Raw genomic sequence first — 24,113 nt, 5'->3', positions numbered from 1 at the left:
ATTTCCTATTACAAGCTCTTTTTATATATGTATTTTCTACAAGGGGCCCTCTCTTAAAAACACACAACCACCTAAGTGGGTTTTGTGACTTAGGGTGGATGGGCAGAAGCTAAAAGCTTTCTAAAGACAATGGAAGGTATGCCAAACAATTACTATGGATAACTGCTCCACCTCTGAAGAAATATTAGGCTGAACAATAACTTAGTCCCCCTCACCACTTTCAGAGATTAATAGGGCTTGGACAACAGTTCAAAACTTTAGGTTTCAACTGCATCTAAGTGTACTTCTTCAAAGGTGGCATCCTACCCCTCTATCAAGCTATAAGCAAACTTGAACTCTTTACTCACAGTCAAGGGGTACTTAGGTTCACATCAAACTCTTTACAGTTCTCATACACAGCACATGATCCTCCTGCGAGGAACGAGTCAGGTCAGATGACAGGGCATGAAGTGACTGTTAATCCCGAATCCACATCATTCACAGGTAGTAACAATGCCTGGACTGGAAGGTTTGGTATTCCCTGAACAAATTAAGCTCAAGTGGGAAAACATGAAATTTCTGAACTGCTTTCCATTCTCTTGAGCCAAACAAAACAGCCAGGCATTAGTGACAAAACAGATAAAAGTTCAAACTGTCTCAAATGCAATTTATTGTATGCCCAGTGGGGCAATGTCTACTTAGTCTTTGATCTAAATGAGATTCTTATCTATTTAAGACCTTGACCTGATATTCTTTTGTATTTTGTATTTCTGAGGTTTATTTTTTAAGGCTATTGGATGCTTTGATCCACTGAACCAACCAAAGCTAATCTTACATTTTAATCACTGGAAAAAAGAGAACAGACCTGGACTCTATTTTGAAAGTCAGTTTAAACCAAAAAACATGGACACCTGTAATTTTTCTCACATAAGGCACTTATTCTTTAGCCATTGTCAAGAACCTAAAAACCTGCTCTATTGCATTTGAGTTATTACGTGGGATTACTTTGTACTGAAGTTAAAAAAATTTTTTTAAAGAAAATTCAATACTGTAATTATGTACTGACTGCACTGGCATTTTTTTGAATCTGAGACTAGTAAAACATTTATTTTTAAACAAAAGGACTTAATTGTTCTTTTAAAATTCTCATATAAATAATATGATGTTTATAGTTTAAAAGCAAATCAACATCTGTAATACTGAAATATATCACAGTGTATTGGGGTAACTGTGCTTTATCTTCACATATTTTCAGAACTCCCTACATATGCTGGAAAAAACCACAAGACAGTTGCTATTTGATAAACATATTTATTAACACTTTAGATTTTTTCATACATACTTTAATATGTATTAAAATATTTTAAAAATGACTATGATCTGATAGTAGTAGAGACTGATTGCTTACTTGAAAATATTAACTTCATACATATCAAAATACACTATCGTCAACTATTTAATTGGTTTGTAAAATGCTTGCTGAAGTATGTAAAAAAATAAAGAAGTTTTTCATATCTTAGAGACTTATAAAGAGTTGCTAGCTGGCACAAAGACAATTTATTTTACAATGAAAATTTACTTGGACAGTTTGAAGGCTAGCACGATGTAGGACATTTTCCAGATAAAAAGAAATGTATAAATCACAACTATTTTTTTTTGAAAAGAATGTATTATGAAATTAGACAATCTTCTTTTAAGAAAAGACTTTCATATCAATTTCTTCTATTCAAACAGACTGACATGACTCAGGTATTCTAAAATATTTTAGAGATACTTCCTCAAAAATTTCTAAGACGGCAGCCTTCAGATGTTCCCTCAATCCCAGTGTCGCTCAAATGAAGCAAATCTTATGAGAACTTACCACCAACCACAAGCTTTTTGAGGCAGGGACTATATTTACACTTTGTCTTACCACCAATGCTTAGAAGTAGGCTCTCCTTGACACACGTTCACTCAGCTTGACTGCTGAAATTGTAACAATCAGTACAATTTACCAATAAATAAACAGTCCTTTGGAGGATTGTGGGAAATCGAAACACTTTCAGTTTATACAAGTATTCATAAACACGTGAAAATGTTCTAGTTTATCCTAAATGCCCCAGCCCTTATGAGTACTACAGGAAGGAGCAATTAAAAGGGAAAATTTTCCTGAATATTTAAAAACTATGGGTAGTTTTTAAAACTGAATAGCAGTTTGAGAATTTTAAGAGGCAAGCTAAATATTAGCTATACTCAATCTTATTATATAGTATATAGCAACTTAGTAATTAGTAGTACCACAGAATTGTTTTATACAGGTCCCATATTCAGTCATGCCTGCTTTTAAAATTAAGTCACAAAAGAGAAAACATTTTTAATCTGTAATTAAATTTAAGCCATTAATTTGGATTATACCCTTAAAGTCTATTAATTTAACAAAGATCACCAAAAGTTGCTATTTGAGGAAAAGGCCTTCAGTTCAGGCTGTGAACAGTGAAAGTTAAAAAAAAAAAGCGTGTAATAAAAGCATTTTCCACAAAAACAAAGATACCTCAAGCAGGTCCATCTATATCTCTAGTTTAGGTCAGAAGCTAACTTGATATTTTAAAAATCATGTTATTTTAAACTTTAACTCAGCTTGGCCTGTTTGTTTTATTTCCAAATGAGTCAGGTTTTAGTGTACTTGAAGGAAATTAAGCATAATGAAAAGACGATGACTTCAAAGAACATGTAATCTAGTGGAGGAATAACATACAATCATTGAGTCTAAGTGACAGTAAAGTGTCATCATTCAGACTAATTCTGGGAAGTTGCCCTCTTCCTCAAAAACAAGACACAAAATTAAAAATTTGAAAAAGTCCCATTCATGTTTCAACCTCCTAAAAATAAACGTTCATCTTTTAAATATAAAGAGCTATATATAACCCTTTTTGTCTAAAAGTGACACTGTTCTCCTGTAATCAAGTGCTTCTCCATTTATCTTCCAAAATCTTTGCACACTTAATCCAAAATATGAGGACTAATCAACAATGATGATTTAAGCTAAGTATAAATGTTTATGAAAATTTAGCACATTACAAACATGCCACCGAAGTATGAGGATAAGGAAAGAACTTAGTTCCAAAAGGAAAAACTACCATTTTACAAAGGAAGGACTCTCCCAAATTCAAACAGCATATTGAAGATTAGCTACAATTGTTCCTCTGGACAGGAGATTTTGACTCAGCATTTATTTATGTATCTATTTACTCTTTTTAGTGTAATACGGCTCAGTTAACTCACTGGTATATAAAAACTAAAAAGGGATTTTTAAAAAGTCTGAATTGTATTAAATAACTTAAAATAACGTAAAATGCCAAGGTGAGATCTGGGGAAAATATATATATATATACTTCTAGATAGACTCTGGAGCACCTCAACCTCTTTTCTGACATGATAAATCCAGGACATATTCCAATGAAGAATCCCATATTTTGACCAAGTTTTTTAAATGTTGAAAGGAAAACAAAATATTACGGAAACTCAGAAGGGACACAAACCTTAGCGGTACACGTCAACATTACCTCCTCAGACTGGGCTGTGGAGCACAGCACTGGTACGGACTGTACCTCTTCCCTGCACACCAGAAGCAACTCCACACCTTGCTCCCTCATGCAGGATGCCTACCAGAACGCAAGTGAATCAGTAACAACAGAATGCTAACCTGACATTTTCTCTAATTTGTTTTTAAAAAGTAAATTAATCACAAATACTTCGCATGAGTAATATTAACTTGTGACCATTCACAAAAGACCGGAGAATATCAGTGTGTCGGGACACCAGTCAACAATCACTGTTCTAGAATTTCAGCGAGGCTTTAGAAAATAAAACCACATTCCTTAGAGTGCAGGATTTATATAAGGCATTTGAAAATTGCAGTTGAGAAATGTATTAAATTGATAATTAGGAAACTAATTCTGTTTTTATAAACCAGAGGTCTTGGACATATCCAATTCTCAGTGTGAAGCCTTTGCTGATCCCTCTCCTGTTTGTAAAATGCATACCAACCATGACTGAGATTAAAATAATCAAAGAGTGTCGTGGAGGATCAAGCTCTAAAACCTGATGTGAAGAGTTAGAAGAGGGGCTTGCAGAGGCGACAGCCTTAAGGCAGCAGGGTAGCTGTATCCCAGAACAAAGTAAATGCTAAAAGAAAGCAAACTTTGAAAGAGCCAGAACCCCCAGTGAGGACAAACCCCTGATGCACTATAATGGTCAACACAGGACACTGCTGCCTAAATCCCCTTCGCAATGTTTTCAATTCAGAGGCTTGAAGTTTTCTTCTAGGAGAAGATCTGATTACATGATGTAAGTCAAAGAGAAACAGTTTTTATTTTACTGTTATGTAGGATGGGCTGGCAAACTTTATCTTACAAAGGGCCAGATAGTAAATATTTTAGGTTTTACAGGTCCCACACGATCTGGTCTCTGACGCTTTGTTTTTTTCCTACAACACTTTAAAAAGGTGCAGACCATTTTCAGCATGCTAGCCATACAGAATCAGGCCGCTTGGCAAATCAGGCCGCGGTCTGCAGACCCCTGATACAGAAGAAAAGCAATTTTCAACTACTAACTCTTCACCCAAATTCCCTTCTCTTTCTTCCAACTTTAAATAAAATTTCAGATAGAATAGGAATTAGAGATTTAAAGGACTGTAAAGATAAGGAGGCTAATCTAACTTTCCAAATGAGGCACCAAAGGCTCAGAGTACCCAGTGACTTGCTTACAGCAGAGGGGCCAAATGCTCACTTTTCTCTCCTTCCCCTTCCACTTTTGGAATGCTTACACTCAAATTTGAGGACTCCCTTTAAAATAAAGTCTACTGGACCTTTACTATATTTACAGCTTAAAATATTTGTTTACTGGATACTTTTTTCACTCTTTTATCATGTTCAAGAAAGTCACACCGGGAAAAATATATGTTTTAGTTTATATTGGGCTAGCATGGGGCTTAAGCAAGCTTCGAATTCTGTCCCCTGAATTCAGTAAACTACTGAGTGTACCCAGGCCAGAGAGGCTAGCTTCTGAGGAGAAGCCTGAATAGGGCTGCTAGGTAGAGGGGACCAGTTATATGACATTAACATTCAAGATAAGCGGACATCACACCACTTATTAAATTCCTCTAGAATACATGGGGCTATCAAGCAAACACCTTACAGGAAGAGTCCAATCCTATCCATCTATCATTTTTCCTATTATAGTAATATGGAATGAGGAATAGCACTTTAATGCCACTTCTCAGAGTATATTACATACAAAAAAGAACATTTTCATTTTCTTTCAAATGGTAAAACTAAAGCTTATTCTTTGTACCTGAGTTTCTAGTTGCTTCCCCACAGCATTTCCGATTAAAAGCCTACTTTTATTATCAATGAAGAGATTCTCTACAGCAAAACAGATATAGTCAGATATTCTGAATGAACCTTCCCTAAATTTAGAACTTGAATTTTAAAACACCTTTATAGAACAATGTTACCACCCTATATCAAAAAAATCTTTCATGTGTCAATTCTGAATATAAGGCTTGAAATCTCTTGGATCTTTTAAAATACACTAACACAATATATGCATTTACAAAATATAATCACGGATAAACCATGTGTCATCCAGGTTGTTTAAGAAATGTCATCACATACCAGCCCTGAAATGTCACAATTCCATCAGATACAGATTTGTGAAATTTTCACTCTAGATATGAGGTAATGTGTTTTCTCCACACTGTGTCCTCATTTTCCAGGTAAGAGGAATTTGACTCCTTTAAGACTGAAAAACAAGCCATGCCCTCCTCCCTCATTAAAAAAGATTAAAGAAAAAAATCATCACTTCTGATGATCTGTAGGCGGCTCCTAAATCTTCCTTTTATTCTACTGTATTTAAAAACTCTTCTTCTTGAAGTTTCAGTTTAAAGTCCTCTCTGATTCTTTTTAGCAGCTCTGGTTTAAAAATAACATCCAACGCAGTCATTGCCAGAGCTTTGGCCGTTCGCAAAGTGTAGAACTGAGCTTCTTGTGATCCTAAAAGGTAGATAAAATGAATAAAGATAACCTCATATGCCTTACAATTGATTTATTTGTTTTCAGATTAGCCTTCAATATCTAAATTGCCTCTCCAACGGCCCACCACAATAAAGTATTTCCTGAGGTGGTGTTAGGTAAAGTAGTAATAATAGGCTAAATTAAACAGTTAGAAAGGCAACTACTACTAGTACTACAAAAAGAGCATATGCCGGGACTTCCCCGCAGTGGTTAAGAATCCACCTGCCAGTGCAGGGCACACGGGTTCGAGCCCTGGTCCGGGAAGATCCCATATGCTGAGAAGCAGCTAAGCCCATGTGCCACAATTACTGAGCCTGTGCTCTAGAGCCCGTGAGCCACAACTACTGAAGCCTGCATGCCTAGAGCCCGTGCTCCACAAGAGAAGCCATCGCAATGAGAAGCCTGAGCACTGCAACAAGGAGCAGCTCCTGCTCTCCACAACTAGAAACAGCCCACGTGCAGCAACAAGGACCCAATGCAGCCAAAAATAAATAAATAAAATAATTAAAAAAAAAAAAAGACCATATGCCAAAACATTCACTTGCAGTAACACTTACCTGCAGCTTCAGTATATTGTTCTGTATGATTCAAGGCCTGAGATCCAATGTAAAAATATGGATGAATCCCAGGAACCACAAAAGTAACATTTCCAAAATCAGTAGATCCTTGGAAAGGTAAGACAAACCATGAATTTCTAATTGCTAGTCCAATGGACACTAGAGCACACTTATCTTAATCCCTATAGCATCTGACATGATCTACTACTCTTCCTCTTCTAGAAGCTCTCTACTCTTTTGATTGTCTGGCTTTCTCTGCCCACTCTCTGTCTCCCTCTCTAGCCACTGCCATCGCCTGCCTCCTGAGCACTGGTGATCCTGGTGTTTCATCTCTGGGCTCCTCCTCCCTCTGTGTACTTAGGCAACCTCATCAACATTGAAACCTACGTTTTCAATCACCTCTCATGTATTGACAACCCCTAAGTCTCCACCTAAACAACTTCTGGAACAGGCTACTGCACAGCTTTCCTTAGCAGTCCTGTGAACACCTCAAATCTAACAAACTAATAATTCATACCAACCCACCTGGGTAGTAACTTATACTACTCCAGCCTGCTCTTTCTCTCAAACTCTTATCTTGCTGAATGACATCAACACCCCATTTTTATCTGCAAGTTCCTCTGAGTCTATTTCATCAACATTTATTATTACATATTAAAAGAAATTTCTAACATGAAAATGTATTAGTAATAATCTCTTAACAGGAAAACAACTAAAGTAACCCGATATGCTTATGATTATTTAAATTCTAATGTTTGTTTGTTACTCTTCAGAAACTGAAAATGCCCCCACATACAACTAAGTCCTTAGTAACCTGCTTACTGATAACTGGAAATCGATTAAAATTCTATTTCCACTTTATGTGCTTACTTAAAAATTAGAACTAAGCAAATTTAAACACTAGAACAAAAAGCAAAGAGTATGTTGGCTATTTCTAAAAACAAATCTGTTCACTTGGCATTCTGCATTCACTGAGGAGTTCATTAGTGTCTTTCCCCTAACCATTAACTTTGTGAAAAACATCATTAAAAAGCATAAGCAACATCTCCCCCAACCCCCAAAGCCATTAAACAAAACCATTTAACCATGGATAGTACTTCCTTTCCTCAAATAGCATGATATGTTTGAAAGAACCTAATCACCTGAAGGGCCATTCAACACTGCATCTTCTGAAATGAAGTCTATCCCCAGCTTTTTTCCATTTTCAATATAAGCTTTCCACAGGCTCTCATTGGGAAGAACATTGTAATAATCATGTGCTCCACCTGTAATTTCTACCTAATAAAAAATTATAAAACAAATTTTGAATTAAGACACTCAAATCCACTATCTGATTTTCAAACCAGCAATGGTTCTCTAATAGAAAGAGGTTTAAGAGGAGACACCTCCCCTTTAGGATATAAACTCACAAATCTTTTACCTTAAAAAAAAAAAAATGGTTTTCTATAATGAGAGTTCCTAGGACCCTATCTCCTTTATGTTATATATGCACCAAAGCACATGAGGTCACCTAGCTCCACTAGCCAGTGAATCTCAACTTCAGTCACCTAAACAGGGTGTGTGGGAGGCCAGGGATCTCCATTTTAAAGCACCTCCAAGTTAGTCTGATGCAGGTGGTCCCAAAACCACATACTTAAGAAACACTGCTCTAGGCTATAGCCTCTAAAAGAAAGAAACGAAGATTTACTAATTTTCAATATACAAACTGACACAGATACTGCCTGGTCTGAAAGGTATAACATCTCCTGAGAAAGACAGAAGCTTCACTATGGGGAAGGGTTGATTATGGTCCTCATTTATTAATTTCAGTGCATGAAGATACAGAAACAGTTTATATGTGCCCAGTTAAGAGGATTTACAGATTTAGACTTGATTAAATAAAAAATGGGCAGTACTCCAGCAAACTAAAGATAATCCCAATAACATTAGCAAAAACCAATTATAAGATGGCAGAGATTATTATTCTACTCTTAGCAACATCTAAGTTAGAAATAATGACAACCTAAGCAGATACTACAAGTCAGCGAAAACATAAAAAATTATTAAAAGACTATTTAAAATACAGGTGAAGAGACAAGCAATCTATCTGATAATAAGACATTTAAGGTAATAATCATAAAGATACTCAAAGAACTCAGGAGAAGCATAGATGAATAGAATGAGAAGTTAGAAGTTTTTAACAAAGGGTTAGAAAACATAAAAAAGAACAAAACAGAGCTAAAGAATACACTAACTGAAATAAGAAATATACTAGAAGGAATCAGGAGTAGATTAGATGATATAGACGAATGGCTCAGCAAACTGGAAGACAGAGTAGTGAAAATCACTCAAGCTGGACACAAAAAGAAAAATGAATTTTTAAAAATGAAGGCAGTTTAAGAGTCCTCTGGGACAACATCAAGAGTACTAATGTTTGGGGCTTCCCAGGTGGTGCAGTGGTTAAGAATCCACCTGCCAATGCAGGGGACACAGGTTCGATCCCTGGGCTGGGAAGATCCTACATGCCGCGGAGCAAACTAAGCCTGTGAGCCACAACTACTGAGCCTGTGCTCTAGAGCCCACAAGCCACAACTATCGAGCCCATATGCCACAACTACTGAAGCCTGCGCTCCTAGAGCCTGTGCTCTGCAACAAGAGGAGCCACCGCAATGAGAAGCCCACACACTACAAAGAAGAATAGCCCCCCACTCACCGCAACTAGAGAAAGCCCACACAGCAATGAAGACCTAATACGGCAAATAAATAAATAAATAAATAAATAAATAAATAAATAAAATTAATTTTAAAATAAACATTAAAAAAAGCACCAAAGTTTGTATTATAGGGGTCCCAGAAGGATAAGAGAGAGAGAAAGGAGCAGAGAACATATTTGAAGACATAATAGCTAAAACCTTCCTTAACAGACATTTAGTCCAGGAAACACAGAGAAAGGAAACAGACATTTAGTCTAGGAAACACAGAGAAGCCCAAATAGGATCAACCACACTGTCATTAAATGGCAAAAATTAAAGATGAAGAGAGAGGACTAATGGAAAGGAGTGAGCATGGGTGACATGACAAAGGACATGAGGAAGAGAAAGTCTCCAGAGGAGACTTCTGCAGGCCAGAAGGAAGTAGGACAATATATCAATACTCAAAGTGATGGAAGAGAAAAAGCTACAACCAAGAATACTCTATCTGACAAGGCTTTCATTCAGATTTGAAGGAGAGATCAAAAGTTTTACAGACAACCAAAAGCTAAGAGGTCAGCATCACAAAACCAGCTTTATGAGAAATGTTAAGAGGACTTCTTTAAGCAAAAAAGAAAAGGCCACAACTAGAAATATGAAAATTACAAAAGGAAAAACCTCATTGCTAAAGGTAAATACACAGTAAAGGCAGTATCAACAGGTCAACCACTTATAAACCTAGTTGGAAGATCTAAAGACAAATGTAGTAAAATCATCTATATCTGTGATAAGGAGTTAAAGGATACACAAAAGAAAAGGGTGTAAAATAGGATATCAAAAACAGTAAGCATGAGGGGGAGGAATAAAAACACAGGGTTGTTAAAATGCATCTGCACTTAAGAGATCAGTAACTTAAAATAATCACACACACATATAGATTCATAAACCTCATAATAACCACAAACCAAAAATCTATATAATAGATACATACACAAAAAAAGAGAGAAGAATTCAAATATAGAGAATTCCCTGGTTGTCTAGTGGTTAGGACTCTGCGCTTTCACTGCCAGGGCCTGGGTTCTATCCCTGGTTAGGGAACTAAGATTCTGCAAGCCACACAGTGTGGCCAAAAAAAAAAAAAAAAAAGACACAGAGTGGTTGAATGGATACAAAAACAACACCCATATATATGCTACCTACAAGAGGCTCATTTCAGATCTAAAGACACAGCCTGAAAGTGAAGGGATGGAAAAAAGCATTTCCATGCAAATGGAAATGAAAAGATAGCCAGGATAGTAATACTTATATCAGACAAAACAGCCTTTAAAATAAGACTGTAATGAGAGACAAAGACAGACATTACATAATGCTCAAGAGGTCAATCCAACAAGAAGATATAACAATTATAAACATATATGCACCCAATGTAGGAACACCAAGATACATAAAGCAAATATCAGCTAATATACAGGGAGAAACTGACTGTAACACAACAATACCCTACTCACATCAATGAACAGATCATCCAGAGAGAAAACCAATAAGGAAACACTGGCTTTAAATGACACATTAAGGCCAGGTGGATTTAATACATATGTATGGAACATTCCATCCAAAAGCAGCAGAATACACATTCTTTTCACGTGTACATACAACATTCTCCAGGATAGACCAAAAACAAGTCTCAGTCAAGATTTAAGAAGACTGAGATCATATCAAGCATCTTTTCTGACCAAGCATCTTTTCTGACCACAACATATAAGACTAGAAATCAACTACAAGAAAAAAACTGCAAAAACCATAAACATGTGAAAGCAAAACAATATGCTCCTAAACAACCAACGGGTCACTAAATAAATCAAAGAGGAAATAAAAATGCCTGGAGACAAACGCAAATGGAAACAAAACAATGCAAAATCCATGAGATGCAGCAAAAGCTCTTCTAAAAGAAAAGTTTATAGCAATACAAGCTTACCTCGGGAAACAAGAAAATCTCAAATAATCTAACCTTACACCTAAAGGAGCTAGAAAAGAACAACAAACAAAACCTGAAGTTAGTAAAAGGAAAGAGATCATAAAGGTCTGAGCAGAAATAAATGAAATAGAGACTAAGAAAACGACAGAAAATATCAAAGAAACTAAGAGCTGGTTCTTTGAAAAGATCAACAAATTTGGCAAACCTTTAGTCAGACTTTTCAAGAAAAAATGAGAGGGCACAAATCACTAAATCAGAAATGAAAAAGAGGTTACAAATGACACCACAGAAATACAAAAGGATCCTAAGAAATTACTATTACAATCTAGAAGAAATAACAGATTCCTAGAAATGTACCATTTCCCAAGACTGAAACAGGAAGAAATAGAAAATATGAACAGTCTAACTACCAGTAATGGAATTCATGAAATGAATCAGTAAAAAAAAATAACAAAAAACTCCAAAGAAACAAAAGTCCAGGACCACATGACTTCACAAATAAATTCTGCCACACAATTTAGAAAAGAGTTAATACCTATTCTCAAACTATTCCAAAAAGTTGCAGAGGAAGAAACACTTCTAAACTCATTCTATAAGGCCAGCATCACTTTGATACCAAAACAAAACAAAGTTATCACAAAAAATATTACATGACAATATATCACTGATAATATAGATGCAAAAATCCTCAACAAAATATTAGCAAACATTTCAACAATACATTGAAAGGATCATATACTATGATCAAGTGTGATTTATCCTAGGGATGTAACAAGAATGGTTCAATATCCACAAATCAATCAATGTGATACACCACATTAATAAACTGAAGAATAAAAATCATATGCTCATTTCAATAGATGCAGAAAAAGCTTCTGACAAAATTCAACATCCATTTATGATAAAAACTCTCCACAAAGTAGTTGTAGAGGCAGCATATCTCAAAAATAAAAGTCAAACAGAAATACAGATTAATGGAACAGGATAGAAAGACCAGCAATAAACCCATGCACCTGTGGTCACCTAATCTATGAAAAAGGAGGTAAGAACATACAATGGAGAAAATAGTCTCTTCAATAAGTGGTGCTGAGAAAACTGCACAGCTACATGTAAAAGAATGAAATTAGAACACTTCCTAACACCATACACAAAAAACACACTCAAAATGGATAAAAGACCTAAATGTAAGGCCAGACACTATAAAACTCTTAGAGGAAAACATAGGCAGAATACTCTTTGACATAAATCGCAACAAGATCTTTTTTGACCTACCTCCTAGAGTGATGAAAATAAAACCAAAAATAAACAAATGGGACCTAATTAAACTTAAAAGCTTTTGCACAGCAAAGGAAACCATAAAAAAACCCAAAAAGACAACCCTCAGAATGGAAGAAAATATCTGCAAATGAAGCAACCAACAAGGTATTAATCTCCAAAATATAGAAACAGTTCACACAGCTAAATATCAAAAAAACAAACAACCCAATCAAAAAATGGGTGGAAGACCTAAATAGACATTTCTCCAAAGACATACAGATGGCCAACAAACACATGAAAACATGCTCAACATCACGAATTATGAGAGAAATGCAAATCAAAACTACGATAACACAACAGTGTAAAGCAATTATATTCCAATAAAGAGCTTAAAAAAACACACACAAACCTACAACGAGGTATCACTTCATCCAGATCAGAATGGCCATCATTAAAAAATCTACAAACAATAAATGCTGGAGCGGGTGTGAAGAAAAAGGAACCCTTCTACTGTTGGTGGGAATGTAAACTGGTACAGTCACTATAGAGAACAGTATGGAGGTTCCTTAAAAAACTAAAAATAGAACTACCATATGACCCAGCAACCCCACTCCTGGGCATATACCCAGAGAAAACTATAATTCAAAAATATACATGCACCCCAATGTTCACTGCAGCACTATTTACAAGAGCCAGGACATGGAAGCAACCTAAATGTCCATCAGCAGAGGAATGGATAAAGAAGATGTGGTACATACATACAATGGAATATTATTCAACCATTAAAAAAGGAATGAAACAGGACTTCCTTGGTGGTGCAGTGATTAAGAATCCGCCTGCCAATGTAGGGGACACGGGTTAGATCCCTGGTCTGGGAAGATCCACATGCTGTGGAGAAACTAAGCCCATGTGCCACAATTACTGAGCCTGTACTCTAGAGCCCAAAAGCCACAACTACTGACCCCATGTGCTGCAACTACTGAAGCCCACGCACCTAGAGCCCATGCTCTGCAACAAGACAAGCCCACGCACCACAATGAAGAGTAGCCCCCGCTTGCCGCAACTAGAAAAAGCCCGTGCACAGCAATGAAGACCCTATGCAGCCAAAAACAAAAAAAACCACCCAAAAAAGGAATGAAACAGTGCCATTTGCAGAGATATGGACAGACCCAGAGACTGTCATAAAGAGTGAAATAAGTCAGAAAGAGAAAAACAAATATCATATAGTACCGCTTATATGTGGAATCTAGAAAAATGGTACAGATGAACTAATTTGCAAAGCAGAAATAGAAACACAGATATAGAGAACAAACTTATGGATACCAAAGAGGGGAAGAGGGGTGGGATGAACTGGGATATTGGGATTGACTTATATACACTACTATGTATAAAACAGATAACTAATGAGAATCTACTGTACAGCACAAGGAACCCAACTCAATGCTTTGTAGTGACCTAAATGGGAAGGAAATCCAAAAAGGAGGGGATATATGCATATGTATAACTGATTCACTTTGCTGTACAGCAGAAACTAATACAAAAATGTAAAGCAACTACACTCCAATAAAAATTAATAATTAAAAAAAAATCATATGCAACAAGCCCATAGCCAACATCATAATCAATAGTAAAAAGCTGAAAGCATTTCCTCTAAGTTCAGGAACAAGACAGGGATGCCCACTCTGCCCATTTCTATTCAACTTAGTATTGGAAGTCCCGGCCACAGCAATCAGACAAAAACAGAAATAAAAGGCATCCAAATTGGAAACAAAGAAGTAAAACTGTCAACTGTTTGCAGATGACATGATGCTATACATAGAAAACCCTAAAAGAGATAGCACCCCACATCTGTCAGAATAGCTATTATCAAAAAGACAACAAATATGTGTCATTGAGGATGTGGCGAGAAGGGCTTGCATACTACTGCTGGAAATCTGAATTGGTACAACCACTATGGAAAACAGTCTGGGGATTCCTCAAAAAATTAAAAACAGAACTAGCATGCTCTCCAGCAATTCCACTTCTGGGTATTTGAAGAAAATAAAAACATTAATTTGAAAAGATATATGCACCCCTATGTTCACGGCAGCATTATTTACAATAGCCAAGATATGGAAGCAATCTCAGTGTCCACCAACAGATGGAATAAAGAATAAAGATATACATATATACAATGGAATATTAAGCAGCCGTATAAAAAGGATGAAACATTGCCATTTGCGACAATGTACATGGACCTAGAGGGTATTATGTTAAGTGAAATAAGTCAGACAAAGAAAGACAAATACTCTTATGATTTCACCTATGTGTGGAACATAAAAAACAAAACAAATGAACAAATATGACTAAAGAGAAACAGAGTCACAAAGAGAACAAACAGGTTGTTGCCAGAGGGAAGGGGGTTTGAGAGAGAAGAACAGTAGGTGAGGGAGGTTATAAACATTCAGTTACAAAATAAATGAGTCACAGGTATGACATGCATAGCGTGGGAAATAGAGTAAATAATTCTGTAATATCTTTGGTGATAGATGACAACTAGACGTATCATGGTGGTCATTTTGAAATGACTAGAAATATCAAATCACTACGCTGTACACCAGGAACTAACATAGTGTTGTAGGTCAATTATACTTCAAAAACAAACAAGCAAACTTAAAGAAAAAGAGATCAGATTTATGGCTACCAGAGTCGGGTGCTGGGAGGGAGGGGGAATTAGACAAAGGTGGTCAAAAGGTACAAGCTTCCAGTTATAAGGTAATAAGTACTAGGGATGTAATGTACAACGTGATAAAGATAATTAACACCTCTGTACACTAGCCATAAATGCTGTTAGAGTAAATCCTGAGTTCTCATCACGAAGGAAAAAAAAATTTTTTTTCTATTTCTTTGATGTTGTAACCTTTGTGACGTGATGAATGTCCACCAAACTTATTGTGATAATCACTTTATGATGTATGTAAGTCAGATCATTATGTTGTACACCTTAAACCTTTACAGTGCTGTATGGCAATTATATCTCAATAAAACTGGGGAAAAAAAGACAAATACAGACTTAAATCTAAAAACAATGAACTTGGGACTTCCTAGATGGCACAGTGGTTGAGAATCTGCCTGCCAATGCAGGAGACATGGGTTCCAGCCCTGCTCTGGGAGGATCCCACATGCCATGAAGTAACTAAGCCCGTGCACCACAACTGTTGAGTCTGCACTCTAGAGCCCATGAGCCACAACTATTGAGCCTTGTGCTGCAACTACTGAGGCCCACCCTCCTAGAGCCTGTGCTCCACAACAAGAGAAGCCACTGCAATGAGGAAGCCGCACACCACAATGAAGAGTGGCCCTCACTCACCGCAACTAGAGAAAGCCCGTGTGCAGCAACGAAGACCCAACACAGCCAATAAACAAACAAAATAAATTTATAAAAAAATAAATAAAATAAATAAATAAGAACAATGAACCTTACTATAAGGGAATATTATACCTTGAGATATTAACTAGTGATAATAGTTCATGTACTTATAAATAAATCTTTTAAATATCTATATAATTATAAATAAATAAAGGATGAATGCTTAATTGTTTACTCTTTGGACACTTAACATATACTGTCTTAGAATCACTGCTACTGTGAGACACCACTACTATCTGAATAAATCATACATCTCCAGTCTACTGAGGGCAGGAAAAAAATAAGATATGAGGTGTTGGCCCTAATTCTTCACAAACATCACGCCATTTAATTCTCACCAAAACCCTAAGATAGATTATATCATTATTTCCATTTTTTCAAGAGAAAATGGAAGCCTACAGAGATTAAATAACATTTCCAAAAGTTACAGAATCAGTGAGGCTGAGAGGCACAAATCCAGATCTTACCCCTCTCCAACCAGACTACAGGCTTGCCCCAGGGCAAGATTTATGTGATTCTGCACCTTCTCATCCCACTGTATGCCCTACATGACTGGTGCAAAAGTGTTGCCGACTTTATGATTCAAATAAACAAAACCTGTTGACTACTGTGTCTATTTTAACTTTTATTCTAGCAAGCCATAAGTATTTATATCACTACCACACATACCTGAAACTTTACCAAAAATAGGTTTGGCTGATTTTGCCATAAAGTTCTCTTTATAGGAAATATACAGAGCAATTCTAAAAGCATATCTGCCAATAAAGAAAAATATGACTTGCAGAAAGGCAGTATCAGTTATCCTAACTCCTGTGTAATAAGATGACTGTAGTCTTCCCTATGCAGACACTGAGCAAAATAAATAAGAATGAAAGACTTTCACACCAACTATTTAGTCAACTGGTGTTGCATATTGAAGACATTGCCAAATGAAAGAGAGGCAAATCAGGTTCTAATGTAACTTAATATAAATAACCCCAGCCCACATATATACTTCTGATTATAACTTAGATTAACTCTTAAAAGTTCTTACTGTGCACCCAGTAGCCAAAGCTGCAGCTCTGAAGCAATCTTCTGCCTTTTTGGTCAAAACAGGAAGTTCTTTCATTGAGGGTGCACGGAAGTAATAGATTAGTTCAGAATAAGAGGGAATGATATTGGGTTTTACACCACCATTTTTTATTATACCTATAAAAAGAACCAAATTACTGGAATTGAGCTTGGAGCTTGGAGACCATTTCTTTAAGCTTAAATATACCCGTAAAGTTTTTTAGCCAATACATACATAAAGAAAAATAATTTAAACTTAGCTTCACATAGATGTTAATCAAATATTTGGTGTTCTACAACAAGTTTTTATGCACAGTGTGATACTTTCTGGCTAACAGGGAAAAAAAAATAATAGTCTATATGTACTTTAGTCTGAGGAATTTTTATGTTAAGAAACTATAATTCCTGACTATAAAGGAACTGTTAGAAATTTTTACAACTATCTTAAGCCTTCTGGAAGAGACTTTTATTTCAGTGGGTTTTATTACAGTTGTAAATTTTGATAAACTTTGACATAAGGAAAAAAAATTAATGGTATGAGGTTCTATAACTACTCTCAAACCTCAGGAATCCCATTTTAAATGGCATTTGGCTCTGGGAAAATAATTTTCATGCCAAAAAGAAACCAACGCAAGTCAAAGATGACAAAGTATACTATCAACTGTCAAAACAAATACATATATTTGGAACTACACTGAGAAGGAAGATGTATCAAAATAATAATGAAAATAAATATGCAAAACCTAATTTTATATGACCTGCTTTTTAAAAAAATAATTTTTTACATACTCCTATTTATTCCTTTAAAAGAAACTAAGGTACAAAATTGGTAAAAGTGCAGTTACAAACTAATTTCAGACTACAGCAAAATCAGGTAAAGAATAGATCTTAAAGTATAATAATTGCTCAAATCATAAGGAAATAAACAAAAATAAATCTATACCTTCAAGACAGCATATATATATACACACACATATATACTTTTTGTATGTGTGTATATATATATACATATACACCTTATTACTGTGCATATATATTAAGGTGATACACATAATTTTAAAAGATGTTACTTAGGATTAACAGCACTTGAGTCCATAAAACCAATAACCATCACTTTTTTTAATGTAAAAAAAGATGAAATTTTATTAAGAGACAAGAATAACTGAAAAATTAAGTTCTAATTTTCAAATACCCACAGAAAGAACATAGATCCTTACATAAAAACATTATTTGTAATACTCAAAATGACCATTCTACTTATGTATACATAATCTTAACTATCTTCTTACCCACATATAAACAAACATCTAGTATTCTGTCCCAGAAATTTCTGAAAAGGTTAAAAATTTTCAGAATATTTATGAAGTATATTAAATGTTTCCAAATTTTTAAAATCAAACATTAAGGAATTATATTGCACTGAAATATATTAAGCATCATCTATTACCCAAAGTATTTGGCATTCGTACCATGAACTCTCCAGGTTGGTTTCATTTGCTGTCTTAACACAGACAGGTTGTTGTAGGCGAGGACAGCAGCATCTAATGCATTTAGCCCTTCCCAGGGATAAGCAGCAGCATGGGATGCTCTCCCATAGTACTTCACAGTCACACTAGGAAGTAAAACACCATTCAGGATTACTTTTTTCAATATCGCTAAAGTAAGAAAATCCAAGTAATTAGAGCTACCCAACTATTATTCAAAATTAATTTGGAATTTTTATTTGCAAATTATTTGTAGCAATAATGTAGCAATTTACATACCTTGGTTCTAGTTTATTATGTAATACAGTGACTAACACAAAGAAGGCACTCCAAAATAAAACAGAGAAAAAGAACTTTGCTCAATCGACCTCCTGCACAAATTAAATTTGTACACAATTCACTTTAAGCAAACAATGCAATACTGTATTAAGTGCTGGAATTACAAAAAGGATGGATGGCTCCTCTCTCCTCCTACACAGCATTGTGATATTTCTATATCAAAAGTCTGCAAAAACTCAGATAATTCCGTCTTAAGGGTGGGGAAAGGTCAAAGAAAGACAGAAAGGAGGTGACTTTTTTTTTTTTATGGTTTTTTTTTTTTTTTTGGCTGAGCCATGCAGCTTATGGGAGTTTTAACTCCCTGACCAGGAATTGAACCTGGGCCCTCAGCAGTGAGAGCGCAGAGTCCTTGCCACTGGACCACCAGGGAATTCCCAGGAGGTGACATCTGAAATGGGTTAAGACAATCTCTAAAAATCAGATTATACTCACAGTATTATAAAATACTCTAGCATTAAGTCAGTTGTTCCTGACCAATATTTTATTAATGTTCCAGAATACCTGTATTACTAATACCTTAAAATTTTATAAGTTGTTTTTCCACTTCCAAGTAGTTCTCATACTAGTCTAACTTTTCAGATACAATAGAAAACAACAGGTTTAGAGAAAGGACTGCAAATTAAATAGTTATTTATAAAGATGACCTTCTTAGATAACACTTTTTAAGCCTGGATAATAGAACCTACATTTAAATTATTAAAAAGTCACTCTAGACTTTTTTTTTTAAATGAATTAGATTCAGGAGGCTCATGACATTTCCTTACTGATTCTAAACATCCTATTAACGAAACAAAAACGAGTAAAAGCATCCAAATACATTTTTTAAATTTTATGGTAATTGCTATTTCCTCAATATATATCTTATCACCATCACCCAGAAACTGGAATTTTAACAAAACTAGTGATAAATAGTATAAAATGGAAAAGGATGTTGTTTATGAAAATGGTTCAAGCACCATTTCTGCTAGGGTTCAAATCTATGTACAATTAAAGCACAATAAACTATAGGAAAAGAAATGCTAATGCTTGGTTTGGATTAGCATTAGTATTTTAGGCTTAAAAAGCACATTAAAAAAAACTGATATAGAATGATACTCAAGACACACTGTTTAATTTTAAAAAGCAAGAGCCAGATCAACAATATATATTTAGCACAATATTTCAGGGGGGGAAATCCTCCTTTAAAATTTAATTTATACATATACTTATTTTATGTCTATAAATATACCTCCAAAGTCCTGGAAGAATATATAGCTCCAGAAAAGGGTCTGGATGTGGGAAAGGTGATAAATAGGGACATAGTGCTTTATCTTATTTATTGTTATAGATTTTTAGCATGAATAGATTCGTAATTTTTTTTTAATTTAATTTTTGTTCTTGTTCTCTTTTCCATCTTAAGAGATGGCCAATGAAAAATCTAAGAAGCCAGATACTAAGAAAAGGCCTGAGGCCAAAAGGGCTGACTTCAGGATCAAGGCCAAGATATCTACCTAACCCTAAATCCTAGAAGGCTAATGGACTGGGAAGCCTGCCAACAGCCACTAGTCCCTTCTAGCCAGAGGTACTGGCAGAGATTTCTAATCTCTAAGGTTTTCCAGAGGTGTACTACTGTACACCATCCCTGAAGCCAAGGTTGAAAGATTCTTCCTACTGTCACAACACCAATTCCTGGAGATAAGACCAAAGATATCAGAACAGTTAAAGTAGTCACCCTGTGAAAACAAGGGATGCAGAGAAATGTAGGGTAACTGAACACAATCTAGAAGCACTGCTGGGGTGGTTCTGCTATTACTCCCTAGCTACTGCAGAGGAGAATGTGCGGTTTTCCTGAAGCAGCTGAGCCGTGGCTCCCTGGGACCAGATCACTAACTGGACCATTAACTATTATGGTTGAAATTTCTGATGTAAAAAATTTAAACCACTTTGATGATGCACTGTCCTAAAAAAAGTGAGCTTTTCAATATAGAGAAAGATAAATTTTAAAAAAGCATCAGCACCAGAGAAATCAGAAAAGGATACATTGGCAAATTCCAATCAAATCCACAGTTTCTGTATTTTGTCTCAGGAACATAACTTATCCTTTTTGCAAAGAACTCAAAATAAGTAAATGAGAAGTTGTGTTTTCTTCCCAAGTCTAATAAAGCTGTCTCTTGCAGATATATTCAGTTGCAAAGGCAACTCCATATCAAAGGACAGATATTGTCCAGAAACCAGATTACTCTCAGTTCAAGATAGAACATAAGCGTCAACATATTCTGTTTGCTATTCTCATGCTTTTTAAGCACTATTTTAACAGTTCAATCATGAACACCGTATTCAATCTCAATTAGGAGGGGCTTACCAAATGTCAGTCAATGGAAATCAATTAAGATATCACATCATTATCTTTCAATTTACCTTTTTTTTCCCAATTTACTTTTTAAAGGCAGAAATACGGAGTTTCAGTCTCCAGTTAAGGCATTAAAGTATTCTAAGAGTCTGTTTTCCGCTAAAGTTTATTTCAGCTTGATTACTCACTCATGTTCGGCCATATCAGGTAGATAAGCAGCATTCTCTTGAGATGGATGCGCCATAAAAACCACATCAAGATTTTTAAAAGCCCCGGCTTCAATTAAATCAATTTTGCCACCACCATCTTCTTCTGCAGGGGTTCCCAGGACAATTACCTAGAAAGAAATACCCATGTGAGAGCAACAAAGAATCCTAGTAGGAAATATCAGCCAGGTTCCCTTGCATATGTATTCACAATCTACATCACACTATGAAGAGAGGTTTTGGTCTCTGACTCTTAAATAATGCAGTGGGCATAAATCTACCGGCTAAATTAACACAAACTTGCAATTGACGTCATTATACCAATTTGGTGCAAAGTAGGTACTAAAGCCTCTACAGGAAACTTTTCCCAATCTTATAACACAATTTTATATAACTAACGTCAAAGATGAAAAAAGATAAGTACTATATACTAAGTTCCTCAAAATTATTTAGGACTTCTTAAAGCTTCTTTTTGACTGTCTTTTAGTATAGGTATATAATTATTCATAAGCACTTTGCTGGTAAGGAACTTACTAGTTACTTTAGTTATCCTCACAACAACCCTGTGAGGTAGGTGAGCGATCTGTATCATCATTTCAGGAAGGATGGTTTTGAGGCATGGAGTGAAGGGTCTTGCCCCAGATCACAGAGCAAGTCTTAAAGCAGAGCTGGGATGAGATACCCTGACCTTCAGGCCTGAACTCTGTTTCTTTACCAAACTACCTTTTTAAAAGGTCTTAACACATTAATCCTTTATGAAAAGCATTAAATAAATCTTAACACCACAGTTAGAAACGGCCAACTATTACACAAACTTACTAATTCGATTCCACCAGCTCAACCAGGCAGATTTATTGGTCACCAAACACCTAATTAAACAAAAGAGAACTTTACAGAATAAACATTTTACTTTGATATTTAAACAACTTCTTCAAACAATTTTTAAAAGCAAAGAAAAATTATCTATAAACAACTAATATACTATCAAGGTCACATATAAGAACACAATAAAACAAGTTGGAAAAAGTCTTGGCTTGCAAAGGGAATCAACATAAATTCCATTTTCAGATAAGACAGATAACCTTGCTAAAACTGAGTATTACCATTCAAAATCAGAAGTGTGTATATTTCCTAAAGTCTTGCTTTATTCAGAAGCTACAAAGCACCCAAGCTCTTAAATTAAGTTGCTTCTTACTTTTAACCCTTGACTCATTAAATCTGGTGACTTTTCAGATTAAATCTTGCTGACTTCTCTGAACCTTTCATAAACCTGATTAAAGCTAAATCTCTCCAGTGTTTCATGCAATGGCAAGGGACACCTCCTCCCGCAAACAAAACAAAAACCTAGCCAGATGAAAAACAAGGCCCAGAGGCAGAAAAGAGAAAGCAGCTAAAGAGAAAAAGCAATGAAAGATGGAACTGTTACGATCAAAGAGAAAGGTTATTGACACTGGAAAAAATGAGCTAAAGAATATTAAAATATAACATTAGTCTTTCCCTTAACCTGAACGGTGTTGACTGAATCTTAGCTCACAGAATGAAGAACATACCATCTGGAAAAACAGAGTAACACAAGGTTAAACTTGCCCTACGACTAACATGAACGACACTGCCCCGTTTAAAGGATCGAGCTATTTCTTAAAATCGCGAAATAAATATGAAGACTTAAGGATCAACTTATCTACGTAGTTAATGTTCATCCTCTTCCCATTTTTTGTATACCTCTAGAGGTTTTGTAGTTCTAACGACTGCACATTTGCTATCCAAATTCCAATGACTCGAATCACAAGAGCTCCTAGGACTGCCACAGACAAAAGATTTTTCGGAGGCTAACGAAGAGGGTCTGTAGATTTCCCTACAATAACTGCCTCCTCCTAGAGACTGCACAGCCTTCAGCAAAATGCGATTGCCCCTATTACCAAAAATAAGCCATCACGAAAACCAGGCTTGCTTCTCAGTTCTTTCCTAAGGGAGAGAGTCCACTCAATGGTTTAGAACTCAATGGTTTAGGAGAGAAAAGGCAAAACCCTGCAAAACGTCGCTAGGTCGGCCAGTCCTGCACTACTAACTCGGATCCAGGGGTTGTGCCCACTACAGCAAAGGCCAGGACGTCGAGGGCTGCCCCCTCCACCTGCCCCGGGGGTGGGAAGGGACGGATGCGCTAGGGAAGCACCGGCTGCCGCCGCTCTCGGGTCGGCGCCGGCCTGGGCAGGCGACGGGAGCCCCACGCCCGGGCCCCACCTCACCTTCACCGGCAGAGGCGGCCCGGGGAGGCTCTGCAGGGCCCCCTTCACGCCCAGCGCGGCCGCCGCCCCGACCTCGGCGATCAGGTTGTGGCCGCAGGCGTGCCCGATGCCGGGCAGCGCGTCGTACTCGCAGAGGAAGCCCAGGTGCAGCGGGCACGGCGCCGCCCGGACCCCCGGCGCCCCCCACTCGGCGCGGAAGGCCGTGGCCAGCTGGTAGTGCGGCTGCACCGCCCACGACGCGGCCGGGGGCTCGCTCCGGAAGAAGCGCGTCAGCACGCCGTGGGCGCGGTGCTCCTCGTAGGCCAGCTCGGGCTCGCTCCAGATCTCGCGGCTCAGGGCCCCCAGGCGCTCGGCGGCCTCGTCGATGCACTCCGCCGCGCGCACCTTCAGCAGCTCCAGCTCGGACACGCCAGCGCAGGCGCCCCCCTCCACCGGCCGCTCCTCTCCGGGTCTCATCGCGCCCGCAGCGTGGCACCGCTCAGCGCCCTTCTCCGTGGCCCGCGAGACAGCTCGCTCCCGGCGGCCCACCGAGCCTGCGCACACGCCCGCCCTCCGCGCGG

The 24,113-nt window shown here is 36.9% G+C and overlaps 1 protein-coding gene and 1 long non-coding RNA gene across 2 annotated transcripts in view; one reads left to right on the top strand and one right to left on the bottom strand.

Annotated features, from left to right (window-relative positions):
- LOC130855224 (uncharacterized) overlaps nt 1-24,113 on the top strand; it is a 190,385-nt gene that overhangs the window by 57,725 nt on the left and 108,547 nt on the right. The gene's annotated exons all lie outside the window — the stretch shown is intronic.
- Nucleotides 1,278-24,080, bottom strand: PM20D2 (peptidase M20 domain containing 2). Its single transcript, XM_057738438.1, has 7 exons — nt 23,554-24,080; nt 21,290-21,438; nt 18,419-18,561; nt 16,933-17,087; nt 7,732-7,867; nt 6,590-6,697; nt 1,278-6,011 (listed from the first exon to the last, which is right to left on the bottom strand). The coding sequence occupies exons 1-7, from the start codon at nt 24,007-24,009 to the stop codon at nt 5,857-5,859; spliced, it is 1,302 nt and encodes a 433-aa protein (XP_057594421.1). The 5' UTR covers nt 24,010-24,080; the 3' UTR covers nt 1,278-5,856.

This window comes from Hippopotamus amphibius, chromosome 6 (assembly GCF_030028045.1).
Source record: "Hippopotamus amphibius kiboko isolate mHipAmp2 chromosome 6, mHipAmp2.hap2, whole genome shotgun sequence".
NCBI lineage: Eukaryota > Metazoa > Chordata > Mammalia > Artiodactyla > Hippopotamidae > Hippopotamus > Hippopotamus amphibius.
This window is presented reverse-complemented; position numbering and strand designations above follow the sequence as displayed.